Raw genomic sequence first — 14,319 nt, forward strand, 5'->3', positions numbered from 1 at the left:
TTCCTACCCCTCCCCCATTCTTGACTAGTTTTGCCCCCTGCAATGGGGGGGTGCCCCCTGCTGGCTAAGAGCTGGCACTGCATCCCCTCTGCTGGGGCTGCCTTTCCAAGGAGAAGGGGACTCCCCTTCACAGATGACTCCTAACATCCTGCTGGTTCTGGGACCCAGTGGGCAGGGAGATTATGGGAGTTTGGCCTCTTTTTATCTTGCTATACTGCCAGGCTGGTGTGAATCCCCCACAATGCAATGGAGTGTGGGCGCATCCCTGGGGGTGCCTCCACCCATAATGCAACAGGGCCTGGAAACAGCCTTGGGAAGGTGCCTCTGCCCATAATGCACTGTGGCTAATGAATATGCCTCTGCCCATAATTCAATGGGGCCTGTGTGTGGCCCTGGTATGGCTCTACCCATAATACAATGGGGCCTGGGAGCATCCCCACAGAGGAGGGGTGCCCCTTCCCACAGTGCAGCAGGATGTGGGGCATGATGAGGCCCCTTTGGGGCAAAGCACTTAGTGCTGCATGGGGGGGCTCAGTAGCAGCCCTTGGGAAGCCTGAGGTTTTGATGTGGTGGGGTCAGGATGCCTCCCCCCTCCCCGGGTAAAGCTCCCAGAGTTCCATGGAGGTGGGTGAGAAAATCCTGCTGGGGGGACAGGAGGAACACAAGCCTGCCTTGGGGTATCCTCTGTTCCCCCAACATTGATTTGCTCTGGTTCTCCACTGGGAGCAGGGCTCCCCCATGTAGTCCCTGCAGAGCCTCCACTGGGAGCAGGGCTCCCCCCCTCCATCCATGCTGCCCAGGACCCCCTCTGCAGGGAGCAGAGCTGAGTCCCAGCACTCCCAACCCAGGCACTCAGTCCAGCAGCCAGGGTTGCTGGGTGGTGGTGGGGACAGTGAAGGGTTAATAGCAGAGCAGCTCTCTCACTTCACCAGGAGACTGTCTATGCCCCCCCACAAGCACCTCCCTCCTGCCCCCCATGAGGCTTTCTAGGTAGGAACTGGTGCTCTAAGGCGGAGCTGCTGCGTGGGAGGGTCATGATCCACAGCCCCCTGCCAGAGCTGGGAAGAGGACCCAGGTGCCCCTTCTGCCTACACTGCCCTTCACCCTACACCCCCAGCCAGGACCCCGTTCTGTGTCCCAGCCTCCACCTCCTTCCCATGTCAAACGTTGGAATGATTTGGGATGTAGATCCTGGCTGATCTGGTCCCCACCCAGCCTGCTGCAGGCTGCTTTCCGCTGCCCCCTACTCTCCCCCCAGCCTGCAGGCTGCCTTCCGCTGCCCCCACCAGCCTGTGGGTGCTTTTTGCTTCCCCTAAGGCTATGGGCTGACTTCTGCTGTCCCCCAGGCACACTCCAGCCTGCAGACTGCCCTCTGCTGCCCCCCATGCTCTCCCCAGCATGCAGGTTGTCTTCCACTGTCCCTACCAGCCCTTCTGATGTCCCCCCACATCATGTGGGCTGCTTTCTGCTGCCCCCCAGCCTTCAGGCTGCCTTCTGTTGCACCCCTAGCGTGTGGTCTGCCTCCCACCCATTATCCTCCTCTCCCATTCCAATCCAGCCTTGCTGGGCCCAACCTGGCCATCAGACATGCTGTTTTTTGCAACACCTGAGTGGGTTTTTATTTCAATCCTCTGGTCTCTGGTATGGAAATCTCCCCTGCTTCCCCAATCAGCCATGGTTCTGCTACTAAGCACCTGTGCTACCGTAATGCCACACAGACCCCCCCACCCCAAGTCCGGGGCCCCATTGTGCCAGTGCCAGGCCCTGCAGTCCCCCTGCTCAAACTCACGAGAGCCCACGCCCCTCTCAGAGTCCGGGAGCGCTGAATCCCAGGTCAGTGTCGGAGCCACTAGCGCACGCTGCTGCGTCCCCTTCTCCAGGCACTGCCATGGACCCAGGGCACCAATGTGCCTCTTTCACGGGAACCAGTGCCTTTTTCTCCCCTAACCTATCCCCTGCACTCCACCCTCCAGTTGCTAGTAAGAGCTGCCATTGCCAATTGACTGATTAGAGGCTGCCTGGGAAACTGTGCCCCCAGCTTTTTGAGACACCCGACCCCTCCCATGTGAGCAGGGATGACAGGAGGTCACATGGTCCATGCCCTGTAGCAGCCACGGGGCATAGATCAGGGCAGGGTGGCGTCTCCGGATGGGGACAATTCTCTCTGCAGCCCTGTCATAAATCACTCACACCAGTCACTCCTGAGCCCTGCCCCTCATTCCTGAGCAAGCCCCAACATGTCCAGTGGGCATTGAGCCAGCGTGCACTGCCAGCCACTGGTTGGCCACCCTGCAATTGATCCCCCAGTAGACAGGGGTTGGTGCCTTTGTGACCTGCATTTCCCCAGTTCTGTTAAAATTTTGCTGGTGTTTCTCTTGGATAGTAACACTGCCCCTTGCTGGCAGGGCTGAGTGGCATGGTCTCCTGTCCCCGTATTGCATATTCCTGCTGCTTTGGGACTTGCAGAGCAATGGGGGGTAGGTAATTTTCTACACCACCCCATGCACCTGGCTGTGTGCTATCGGGCACTCCTTGTCCCTGGCACCAGCCCCAGGACTTAGGAGTTTGGGAGTGGAGCAGAAAGCCAACGTAACCCCCTTTTAAGTAGGTCAGTCCGGCTCAATGAGCCCTATCTGCAATTAAACATAGGCTGCTGGGAACCAGGACTCTTGTGTCTGAGCCCTGTCTGTACCTGTGTCCCTTTGCCTCTAGGCTTGCAAACCACAGCTATGGGGAATAGTGTGGCCCAGTGGGTAGGGCACTGGGCTGGGACTCAGGGTGCTTGGGATCTGTCCTCAGCTCTGCCACTGACCTTGGGCAAGGCCCTTCCCCACTCTGGGCCTACATATCTCCTCCCAACTTTTGTCTGTTTAGATTTGAAACTCTTTAGTGCACAAGATGCCTTTACTATGGGGCTGTGATTTCAGTTAGAGTCTGTTCAGCACGTGGCATAATGGGGTCCTGATCTCAGTCCGGATGATCCTGGGATACACAGAACAACAAATTGAATAGTTCCCCATTCTGTGTGATTCTGGACTGACATTCAGGTGTGGCATGAAGCTTGTTCATGCCTGGGTCCCTCAACTGGCAGGTTGAAAACTTTGCTTGGTGTGTTCCCCATTAAATCTGGGTAGGGTTCCACAGGGAGCTGGCCCCCCTCACAGCAATCCCTCATTGATGATTATGTGCTGTGTGCCGAGGTGCTAAGCAAAGAGGCAGTGTGTAGCTCTGCTGCAGTGTGGAATGTGATGGACATGTTTTGAACACAACAGTTTTGATAATCTTCCTGATGCTGCACCCCATTAGGGGCCTGACTTGCTTCCTTTTTAGCTCCCTACGCCCTAGCTCTGTGATTGGAATCTCTACCCTCTTCACACGGTATTTAGTTCTAGGGGGAGACCAAGAGAACCACAAATTTTGGAATGATCCACAAATGCAAGCATCAGCCAGTCCAGGTTGGTTGTGCTAATGTTGGCCACGTGGTATATGAGGATCCACTAGTGTGTGCATGGGTGAAGGGGTGGTGCATGAGTGTGTGCACGCAGGTGTAGGTGTGTGCATGGGAAGTCATGTGGTTCTGTTTGCATGTCAAGATGCACAGACGTGTGCAGGCACCTGTGACTCAGAGTAAGAATGCCTGAGTGTGTGCACATGGCCGTGCAAGAAGCTGTGTGTGCATGCAGATGTGCATGTGCACAGATGTGCATGTGTGTGCATGCAGCTGTGGGTGTGTGCATGTGCAGGTGTGCAGTTTATGTGTGTGTGTGCATGAAGCTATGGGAGTTTACATGTGTGTGCCTGCACCTGTGGGCATGTACATATGTGTACATGCACCAGAAAGGGTGTGCATGTTTGTACAGGCAGCAGTGAGCATTTGTGGGCATGCAGCTGTTTGCATGTGTGCATGTGCCTGTACGCAGCCAGGCACACGTGTGTGTGAATGGATGCAGTTGTGGCCCCACGTGTGCATGTGGCTGTGTGTGTGTGCGCATGTGGCTGTGTGTGTATGTGCATGCAGCTGTGGCCACGTGCAGGCCATGCAAGGGCATGTGTGTGTGTGTGCGCGAGTTGACTATGCTCCCCCGCTGTAACAGATCCCTGGTGCTGGCACACTCCAGCTCTGGCTAACTCGGGCGCTGGAAGTCCTCTACAGCAGCCTGCTCCCTCGCAGCTCGAGGACGCTGCAGTTGAGTCCCGAGCGCCCCCATGCGCCAGCTGCATCTCGAGTGCATCAGCCTTTGCTCAGGGCCGCGAGCTGCGGGCCCACCTAGCTGCAGCTCTACCTCTGACCAGCAGGGGTCGCTGCTGGCGCACATCAGCCCCAGGCGGTAGCTCTGGTACCAGCCCATGCGTGTAGCTGGGAAATGAGACTCCAGCAGCTGGGAGAGGGCGGGGTCTGCTCTGCTCATATGGGAAAAATAACGAGCCGAAACGACGCTGTCCATGCGGCCAGTGATCGTCGTCACCGACCGTGCGCCTGGGGGCAGAGGGGGTGGGTTAGCACCAGCAGCCCCCCATGCACGGAGGACACTGTTTCTGGGAGGGGAAGGGGACGCTGTGTTCCCCCCAAAGGTGATTGTAGGTGGGAGAGGGAAGAGACGCAGGGATGCGCGCGGAGGGTGGGGGTGCAGTCTTGTGTCTGCAGGGGGCGTATGAAGCGCAGGTGCAGCAGATGGGGGTGAATGCACGTGTGTAGTTGCACGCACAGCTGCGGCTGGGCCCGGGCATTTGGTGGTGTGCGCTTGCAGCCCCTACCCTGTGTGCCTATGTAGATGCACAGGCAGGTGTAGTATGTGCCCAGGTGTACACGCACACGTATGCGTGTTTGCACGACCAGAGCAGGTGTATATATGCGGCATATTTGCATAATCAGATGCATCCATGTGTGCAAATTTATCAGCCCAAGTACCTGGACGGGTGTATATGGGAATTTTGGGTGCTTTATTCTCCCATTTCGCCAGCCCTGCTATCCTGTTCCTCCCTCCCTCGGAGAACAACAACCCCCCGGAAGCAATAACGCATCATCAGCCCCTATTTTCCGGAAAGTGGCGGAAATAGCCGAAACTTTTCCGGAAGCTGCCGATCTTCTGCAGTGGCAGTTTCGGGAGTTTTCGGAAATTGCCGATAATCAGCTTTCGGGAATTCTCGGGCGATTGTTCGGAAATTTCCGATCGCTGCCCCGAAGGTGAAGTTCGGGTATCTCCGGAATGAGACGGAAACGACCGAGCGAGTAAGGGGCCGCGCCCGCTATTTCGGATCTTTCCGGAAGGGGGCGGAAGCTGCCGATGGTGAGGGAGGGCGAATCGGATGTGTTCGTGAGGCGGAGGAAGCGGCTGCGGGGGGTGGTTTAGTGTTTCCGGAACCGGCGGAAACTGGCTATGATGACGGGAGGCTCGGGTGTTTCCGGAAGGGGGCGGAAATGGCCGAAGGCCGGTGGCGGCGGCCATGTTGGGAGCTGCTGCTGCTGTGCGGGTGTGAGAGGCGCTGAGGGGAGCCGGATCTCGGGGCGGGGAAGGCGGCTTGGCCGGGGGCACTCGGCCTCCGGATCTCTTCAGCCCCGGCTCTGCCCAGCCTTCGCCTACGCGCACGCCTGGCTCCCGGCGGCGCGGCCTGGTCCCTGCGCCTCGTCCCCGGGTTCGCCTGAGCCGCCGGGCCGGGCATCCCTCACCGCGGCCCGGCGGAGACCCATGTCCGAGTCCCGGCGCCCTCCGACTCCCTGAGTCCCCCTCCCCTGGGGCTCCCCCATGCTGGTGGCCTGGCCGGCCCCCCCCGGTGTGAGGAGAGCCCCGGCCTGAGCCCCAGGAACCGCCGGAGCCCCAGGAGCCGCTGGCCAAGGGGGGGGCCAAGATGTCGAGCAGCGGCCGGAGCCCCCTCCCCACCCTGAATGAGAGAGACACGGAGCAGGTAGGGGCTGGGGTGTTCCTACCCCCAAGGGAGGCCGGGCTGGGGGGCAGAAGAGGCTTCCCACCCCCTGTTTTGCTGAGGGGAGGGAAGGCTGGGAGGGCACGAGAGGTTCCCTGCACCGTATGGGGGCTGAAGAGCAGACAGTGGTTGTGGGGCTATTAGATCCCAGCCCTATGCTGCCGATGGTAAAGTGAGGGGGTAGAAGCCTGCCTCTTCTCCATAGATCGATATGCACCCTTCTTGGGTCCTTACGTTCAGCTGCCCCTCCCTGTGCAGGGGATGTGGAGCAGGAAGGCAGGAGACTCCTACAGAATCTCCTCCATGTACGTACATGTTTCCCCACCCAGTAGATCCCTATATGCTTCCCAAACGCTACTGTCCATGGTGAATGGAAGGGAGGTGGTGGTTGTGGTGCAGGTCAGGGAAGAGATTACCCCCGTATGTATACCCGTGCCCCCAGTTCTTCACCACTAACTGCTGTCCATGGTGAATGAGGCATGGATCTATGTGAGGGAGAGACTACTATGGGGCTGCTCTGTGCACAGATCTATAATTCCCTGTGTATCTACCTAATCACCCCTCCTTGAATTCAGGGACACTTGTAGAACCCTGTAATGCTCCATGGTGAAACAATGGCATGCTGCAGAAGTGAGAGAGCACTCTATAGTTATACCCCAGAGCCAATGAGTGATGGTGCAGATGTGGCTATAACCCACTTCTGTGCCCCTTTAATGTCCCATCTGCCATCCAATCTCCCTGAAATGGGAAGGAGAGAGCTGTGGACCTATCTATCCCCTGTGGTGTGCATTAGCTCTTTGGAGCAGGGAGCATTTCCATCTCTCTGCCCTGCCCCCCACATATTCATTTCCTAATCAACCCATGATGAATAATGGGGGCTTTTACTGGGCAAGGGAAATGCCCCATTGCTCTGCATCTACCTCCCTTCTCTGCTGCTCCATATTACATCTACTCCTTGATCTAACGTCCGTGCTCACTCAGTATTTTCCTTACCCCTTATTAGGTCTCAGGCCCAAGGAGTTACCTCTATCTCAAGTATCTCATTGATATGATGCAGCTCAAGATGCTTTGTGACATGGTGATGGTTTGCTCTTTCAAGGGTGTGTTTGTGAGAGGTGACAACTGGTGAGGAAATTGCTTCCCCAAGCTGAATTTCGGAAACAACTCATAAGAACACACCAATCTTCTCTTTTTTGCCCTGGCCCTTTTGAATTGAGACTTGCTGTAGATGGGAGCTTCCCATGATCAGTGATTTTTGGAGGTGATTCGTGGAGAAAAGACAGGGCGGGCTCTGCAGCCAGGATCCCTCCAAGTGTTGTTTTTAGCTGCATAAGAGAAATCAAAAGGTGATATTGGAGCGTTTTTGTAAAGAGTATTTGTGGGCAGAATGAGCATTCTTTCAAGAGTACAGTTGAGGCAGGTTGTATAATAGCTGGGTAATTATTCATTGCTTTGTGCTATACCTGCTGCTGTTTCAAACAAGGAGAGGACCTGTTTGAAAGTAATCCATTAAGAGAGAGGTGAGGTGCTGCTGTTAACCATTCCTGGACAAGACCCTGTGTGACTTGCTAACTGGTTGAGTGAGTAGGGTAACTACCTGCATACACATGCTGCATTAAATAGGCCTGGCAGTGGGATGGATTGGACAGTCTGAAAGTCTTGGACTTCTGACGTAGTAACAGACTCTGCTCCGTAAAGTCTGATTCATTCTAAGCAGCGGATGGACTGTAGCAGCCATGTGCTACTTAATCTCCCCCTTACCCTTGTCCAAAGAAGAGGTATTCAAAAAATGAACTTCTCTCCCAGTCCCAACCGCAATGTGGTTGTGTTGGCCCTCCCAATGAAACTTAGGAAGATGTGGAATTGTGTACATACATTTGTGTACTGAGTGGCTAAGAGGGTCCTAGTTGGACACTTTGACACTAATCCAAGCCTTATGTCAATGGAGTTACAACAGGGATGAAATTGGATCTGGCCTTGCTGCATGCCCTTTGGTGCTCCTTAGCATCAATAGACTTTTCTTTTTGGGTGCCTTTAAATAAGCAGGAATGTGACTTCAAAATGAGGAGAGACCCCTCTGTTTCTATTGACTGATCTCATCACATTCATTTAATCTGGCATTCTTAACAATTTCTTCAAAATAACTAAATTTGGCTGACATTAAAGCGTGATTGATCTAAAGCTGTTTCCATGATCTCTCTTCAGCTGCCTCAACTTTAAATTGCTGAAGCATAAAAATAAAGCTTCTGCTTCCCTTATCCCTGTGTGTATGGTCAGATAATGAGAATCCAGTTCTCTGACTGACACTTTGGTCTGGGTCTCAATTATTTAGGCTTCTTTAGCTACGTCCTTCCCTTTTTTCTTTAGGAGTTTTGCAAGTAGACTATTGTAGTGAATAATAAAAGCAAAAACAGAATATAATTCAGAGCCAAGATTTCAGTCATCTGCTTCCGTTAAAACTGGAGGACTGGAGAGTTGGCAGGAATATGAATTATCAATAAAATGAGAATTTATCTTTGGGGCAGTGTTAAGAGGGAGTTGTGGAGATATGTCAGAGAACTGAAGCTAAGGAAGGCAAACTATAGTGCATCTCCATCTCTTGATTATTTTTGACTTTGGGGTCATCTTGTGCTTCTAAGAAGATAACAGCATGAGAGGCATGGTAGAGGGCTTGTGTGGAATCCTCTTCCATGCAGCTCTGCCAACTCAGCTAAGTCCTGACCTGCAAGACTTGTACCATTTTCACCCTTGGTTTCTCTTGAGCAAGGAAATATCAGCCATTCTAAACTGATCATCTAAACTGAAGAGCAAGACTTTGCCAAAATTCACTTTGTTGTGTGGTGGTGGCGGCTTTTCATGATCAAAACTGAGGTGGGCCTTGTCTGGAAAAACTATTTTAGGTGGAAAGTTTAGCTTGAACATCTCTTGCTTTCAAGGTAGAATCAACTATTTTGAGGTTAAAAACAGGAAGTGTTGTAATTTCTTGTATCTAGAACATTGTGGATGAGTATTTCAGATGTCTGGACCATTAAAACTGATGTGTCTCATTCTTGAATTAATAACTTCTACATGTACAGCTCAGTATTACATTGTCTCTAACACAAAACTCCCTTTTCTCAGGGTCTCTGCTTACCCTCACCCTGGGTGAATCGGCTAACTCTCTCAATTATCTAAATGAGTTTGCTGTCCCTGAAACATTTCAAGTAAACAGAGGTTGTACTGTATTACCTGTAACTTGTTTCACCAGGCTGTTTTCACATGCTACTTGGTGAAATCGCATGCATCTCTGAACCCACCCTAATGCACCCACTGGCAGAGGATGCAGCCTTATTACACAGATTTCAGTAATCTCCCAGGAAGTGCATCTTACACGTATACCTATATTGGTTGGAATTAGTGATATTTTAAAATATAGCTGCAGAGTGTGGTGCATGCAGAAAATTGTGAAATCTTTGGCTTTTATTGCCTGTTACTTGAATGAAGACCTCTGGCCCTATCAGTGATGTTTTACAGCTTAAACATTTTCCTTCTGCTCCTTTAGCCACATGTTAATGGAGCAGAATGATGCAGCGTAGCTGAGAGCAGAGGTCTCAACTGGAGCAGAAGTCCAGCTTCTGAGATCCAGAGCAACCTTCCTATGTGATGTACTTCTCACTTCTATTTGCCTTAAGTTTTATTCTCCAGGTTGGCTTCCCATCTGGGGAAATCCAACTTTCAGGATTACATTAGCTGCAAGGAAGTATTTAAAACCAAACGAAAATGCCACTGTGAGGCTGATGATGAGCTGAGTGGAAATACTGTGGTTGGTACCGCCTGGTTTTCATGAGTGGGAAGGCCTAATTCAGTGTTTCTCAACCTTTTTGTGCTGGTAACACCCTTTGGATTTTCACAATCTCTCTTTTTTTTTTTTCTTTTTTTAACTCCCTCTCCCTCCCCCTCCCTAAAAAATTGTGAATTAGCTTTGTGTAAATTAGCTTTGTGAGGCCCTGGGCAATTGCCTGCTTGAGACTCCCTAACTCCAGCCCTGCTTGTGACCACTGCCCAACCTGTCCTGTGACATCCCCACAGGTTGAGAAACACTGGCCTATCTGCTAAAGGAGGCAATGTGTGGATTCTAAAACATGCTGATTGCTGATGCTGTGTGTGTGTAGCTGTTTTTCTTTGTTAGGAGATTGAAGCTGTGGTGATTTCTGGTGGTGTGAGGTGAGCGTAAATTGCTAAGTTAACTGCAGTTCAGCCTCCTATTCATGTATGGCCCCAAGGCATGCCAGGTGTTTCACAGTCATGTAGGAAGACAGGCTCTTGCCCCAAAGAGTTTACAGTCTAAACACAGCTTTCAGATTCAGGGATGACTTTATCCTTGGTCTAACTCCATGCTGAACTGTTGCCTACCATTTAACTGTTGCCTACCATTTCCTAGCCCCTTTTCTGTTTTCTTTCATTTTCATTCAGGAAGTTTCAGTATCAGAAAATGCCAAAGACTTACAAAAATTTCCAGGAGTGTGTATTCAATACCTTGTGCTCCTGTATGCCTTTCCTTCGGGGATCTCACAGCACTTTACAGATATTAATCCTTGCAGAGAGTGAATCAGTGTCACCTCCATTTTTCATGTGGAGAAATTGAGATACTAGAGGCTTAGGCTTGGTTAACATTTGAAAATTATACTTTTATAACTGTGTTAGTTGGGAATGTAATTTTTTTCCTGACAGTTAAACTAGTTCAAATGCTAATGTGGGTTATACTGGTATAAAAATTCCTTATACCGATATAGCTATTCCTATAGTGGAAGGGGGAACTAAGGCATCTTTATGGTGCTATAACTGTACCAACAATAAAATATACCAGTATTCTAGTTTAGACTCAGCCTAGGAGATAGCTGAAGAGTTAGCAGCAGAGTGAGGCATAGAACCAGGAGTCTTGTACTAACTACTAGACACACAGTCTCCCACATGTGTCCAGCAAAACCGATCTTTTCCTTACTGTCTCTTCCAGTCCTGAGTCTGTCAATTCCTGTTGGGAGCTGTATCTGCAGATGTCTTTCTTCTGCTGGGATTTTTCTAATAGTGCTATTTTTTCTCTTCCCTTATTGTCCCTGACATTTTATGTGTTAAATTCTCAGGGGCAGAAACAAATGGAACTTCCTCATGAACCCCAACTGACTGTTCTCTTTCCTTGCTTTATGAAGAAGTGTGAAGTGTAATGGTAAAATATCAGCCTATTTCTTCACTGTCATGTGATGGGGGAGTCCCAGTTGCAGAGCTTTATTCTGTGTTGCTAGGAGGCTGGAGAGTAGGGTAATGCTTGCCGAACCGGTTAGGCTGGTCTTGGCAAGGGCTGGTGTCCCTGGACCAGTTAGTGCTCAATGGTGGTTTGTGTTTGGTAGATGGGAACTTCCTGTACCAGCAGTGACTACAAATAAAGCCAATGGTGAAGAACCTGGGTGCAGCACCTAACAAATACCTTGCCTCTCCCCAGTGCCATGCCTCCGCTTTACAGACGCTAGTTCGTTAAGCAATATGACCTTCCTTTGAGGAAGGGATGTATCACTTTACGTCTTTTGCAGGTGGCTGAAGTGAAGCAGAGACAGGGTTGCTTTGCGGGCTGGGATTCTGGAGATCTGGGTTTGATTGCTGGTTTTGCTGCAGACTATGTAAAGTATTTATAGGGTCCCCGTTCCAAAAGTATCTGAGCACCTCACAGTCTTGACTGTACCTGTTCTCACAACACTCCTGTGAAGGGGGGTATTACCCCTTTTGACAGATGGAGTACTGAGGTACTGAGACTCCTTGTGTGACCTTGGGCAAGTCAGTGACAGAGCAGGGAATTGAATGCAGGTCTCTTGAGTCCCAGGCTAGCACCCTAATCACTGGACAACCCTTCCTTTCTCCTACCCCTCTGACATTGGGCAAGTCACATCATTTCTGTGCCTCAGTTTCCCACTGTGTTTGCACAACACTGGACAATAGGCCTCTGATCTCCGTTGTAGCATCTGGGTGCTATTATAATGCAAACAATAAAGCACAGAGACGTTATCTGGCTTGTACAGTATTCTGACAAGCATTTGTAAGATGCTCATCTCTATAATATCAAGTTCCATTTGACTTGGCTCAGAACACTGGTTCCTCAGCCATGATCCATGGCATGCCCACTAGCAGTCTGCAGAGAGTTGGGAGTTGCATGGAGCTGCCTCTTCTTGCTGAAAGAAGATAAGAGCATGTTAAATACTTCCTAATATGACTTTTCCAGGTTGGCAGTTGCCATAGAGTTGCAGGGATATTTGTGACTGAGAAGAGGGTCTGTGTGATGGAGTGCTCATGAGAAAAAAAGTTGGTCCATCTCCCCCCTCCCCTTTTTTTTATTAAATTTGAGACCATTTGATTTAGATAAAGAGCAGTAAAATATTCCAAGTATAGGGAGCAAAATATACCAGAAATACCACCCAACCCCTCCAGGTACCACTTCGCACTCGAAGACAGATCATGTAGCAAGTGAGTGGAAAAGCTGGGAATAGAACCCAGGAGTCCTGCCTCTTAGCTCCCCTGCTCCAGCCCACTCCCCTTCCAAAGCTGGGAATAGAACCAGGAGTCCGGAGTCCTGACTCAGTCCTTTCTGCTAACCTTCAGGTTAAGCTTCTCAGGCTAAGCTGAGAAAGTTGCACTGTTTCTCCTCACCTGTGAATCAGATTCTGATTGATGTTAGATAAGCACTTTGCTGGTCCATTTTTATTTCTCAGTATAAAATGAAATTAAAAATATCTGATACATTTCTTAGGTGGGGTGGTGGGTTGTACATGTTTGGCTGGATGGAAGTTAGAAAAGACTATAGGTGTTTCTTATCTGGAAATGCCTTGAATTGCAAAGTAAGTCATTCTGATGTTCCCATGGAAAGCATCTCTCTAATGGCATTGTGTTTTCATGAAGTTCCCCAATGGCTGATGCTTAGTTCTGTGTTTCCTTGAATTCAGCCTTCTTCCCTTGATAACTTTTTTAACAGTTGATAGAGAGGAAATACTACTGGCTTGATATGAAATGCCTTTGATCAAAAACTCAGACTGCTTCATTATTGCAAGTGAAGGAACTAGACTTCCAAGCATTAGTGGCACTGTTTTTGCAGTGCTGCATTTCATATTTATCAGGAAGCCAAAACACTTGCAAACAGAACCAGGCTTTGCAATAGTTGAATTGTGTCAAGACAAGGAACTGTTGTGTCTGAATGTACTTTGAATTGATCTACCTGAATGGGCTGGCTGGCTGTTTGGTTTACATGTGCTCTTTTTGTTTAGTAAGCCTCTCCTGTTCATTATCCAGCTTAAAGTTCCTTTGTTTTGAGAATGGGGCTGTCATTCATATGGGACGTTCGTTTACTTTCCCAGTTCGTTTTGCAATGAATGTTTCTTGACCACCTGTGTGTGTGTACATGTGTGTGTGTACGTGTATGTGTGTGCGTCCCCCTGCAGTGTGTCTCTAGTACAAAGATCAAACGTACAGTAGTTTCTGCAATTATGAAATGAAATAACCTGAACACTAGCAAAATGGGTGTAAGCTTCCGTTAGCACCTGCTTCCTTTGGCTTTAGTATTAGTTTGAGCCTTGGTCTCTGCTGTCACAGGAAGTCATTGAGGCCAGTTCCAAAAGAGATTAGATATTTACATGGGTATCAAGAATATTCAGAGTGTTACAGTTAATCGGGGGGAGGGGAAGGATCTGGTTTCAGGGATATTAAACCTCATGCTTCAATCTTTGTTAGCGACTAGGATGAAACCTATGGAGAAGCAGGTTACTTCACATCTGCTCATTGTTTGGTTCTCATACCTTCCTCTGAAGCATCTGATGCTAGCTCCTATAGGAGACGGACTATTGGTCTAGATGGACCTTGGGTCTGATCCAATCCGGCAATTTCTTTGGACTTCATAAACCTATCCAAACACAGGCACAGCTTCAGTTGGTAGCCTGCTTAAGTGCAAGCACAGGGACACAGACAAGGAGTACTGTTCCTGGTGTAGCTCTGGTGTAATGGAAGTGTCATCCGTCCTGTCTTATGAGGCAGTGTGGGTACAGCACTGGACGGGGACTCAGGAGACCTGGCTTTTATTCCTGGCTCTGCCCCTGGCCTGCAGGGTGACCGTGGGCAAGTCCCATCACCACTCTGTGCCTCAGTTTCCCCAACTGTAAAATGAGGATAATGATACAGCCTGCCTTTATGAAGTGCTCATTAGATAAGCGCTGGGTATTATTTATGTCATAAGGCTACTCTGGGAAGATGCAACAAAAGATTCCCTTTTAAATTCCTGGAACAATTTGCAGTTGACAGAGGCACCTATTGGAACAAGAGCCTGGGTTTCTAGCTTGGGTAATATAGACAATTGGTCTGGTGTGGTGTGCATTACGGTGTGGTACC

The 14,319-nt window shown here is 50.1% G+C and overlaps 1 protein-coding gene across 4 annotated transcripts in view; it reads left to right on the forward strand.

Annotated features, from left to right (window-relative positions):
- The first annotated feature begins 5,420 nt into the window (after positions 1-5,420).
- MARK2 (microtubule affinity regulating kinase 2) overlaps positions 5,421-14,319 on the forward strand; it is a 98,061-nt gene continuing 89,162 nt past the window's right edge. For all 4 annotated transcript variants that reach the window (XM_067544007.1, XM_067544009.1, XM_067544010.1 and 1 more), the window contains exon 1: positions 5,421-5,904. In XM_067544007.1, coding sequence (XP_067400108.1) covers positions 5,848-5,904 — 57 coding nt within the window. In that variant the 5' untranslated portion in view covers positions 5,421-5,847. The remainder of the gene's footprint in view (positions 5,905-14,319) is intronic.

Source organism: Emydura macquarii, unplaced genomic scaffold (genome assembly GCF_026122565.2).
Source record: "Emydura macquarii macquarii isolate MOO-44397 ecotype Brisbane River unplaced genomic scaffold, CSIRO-AGI_Emac_v2 contig_968, whole genome shotgun sequence".
In the NCBI taxonomy this organism is placed as follows: Eukaryota; Metazoa; Chordata; order Testudines; family Chelidae; genus Emydura; species Emydura macquarii.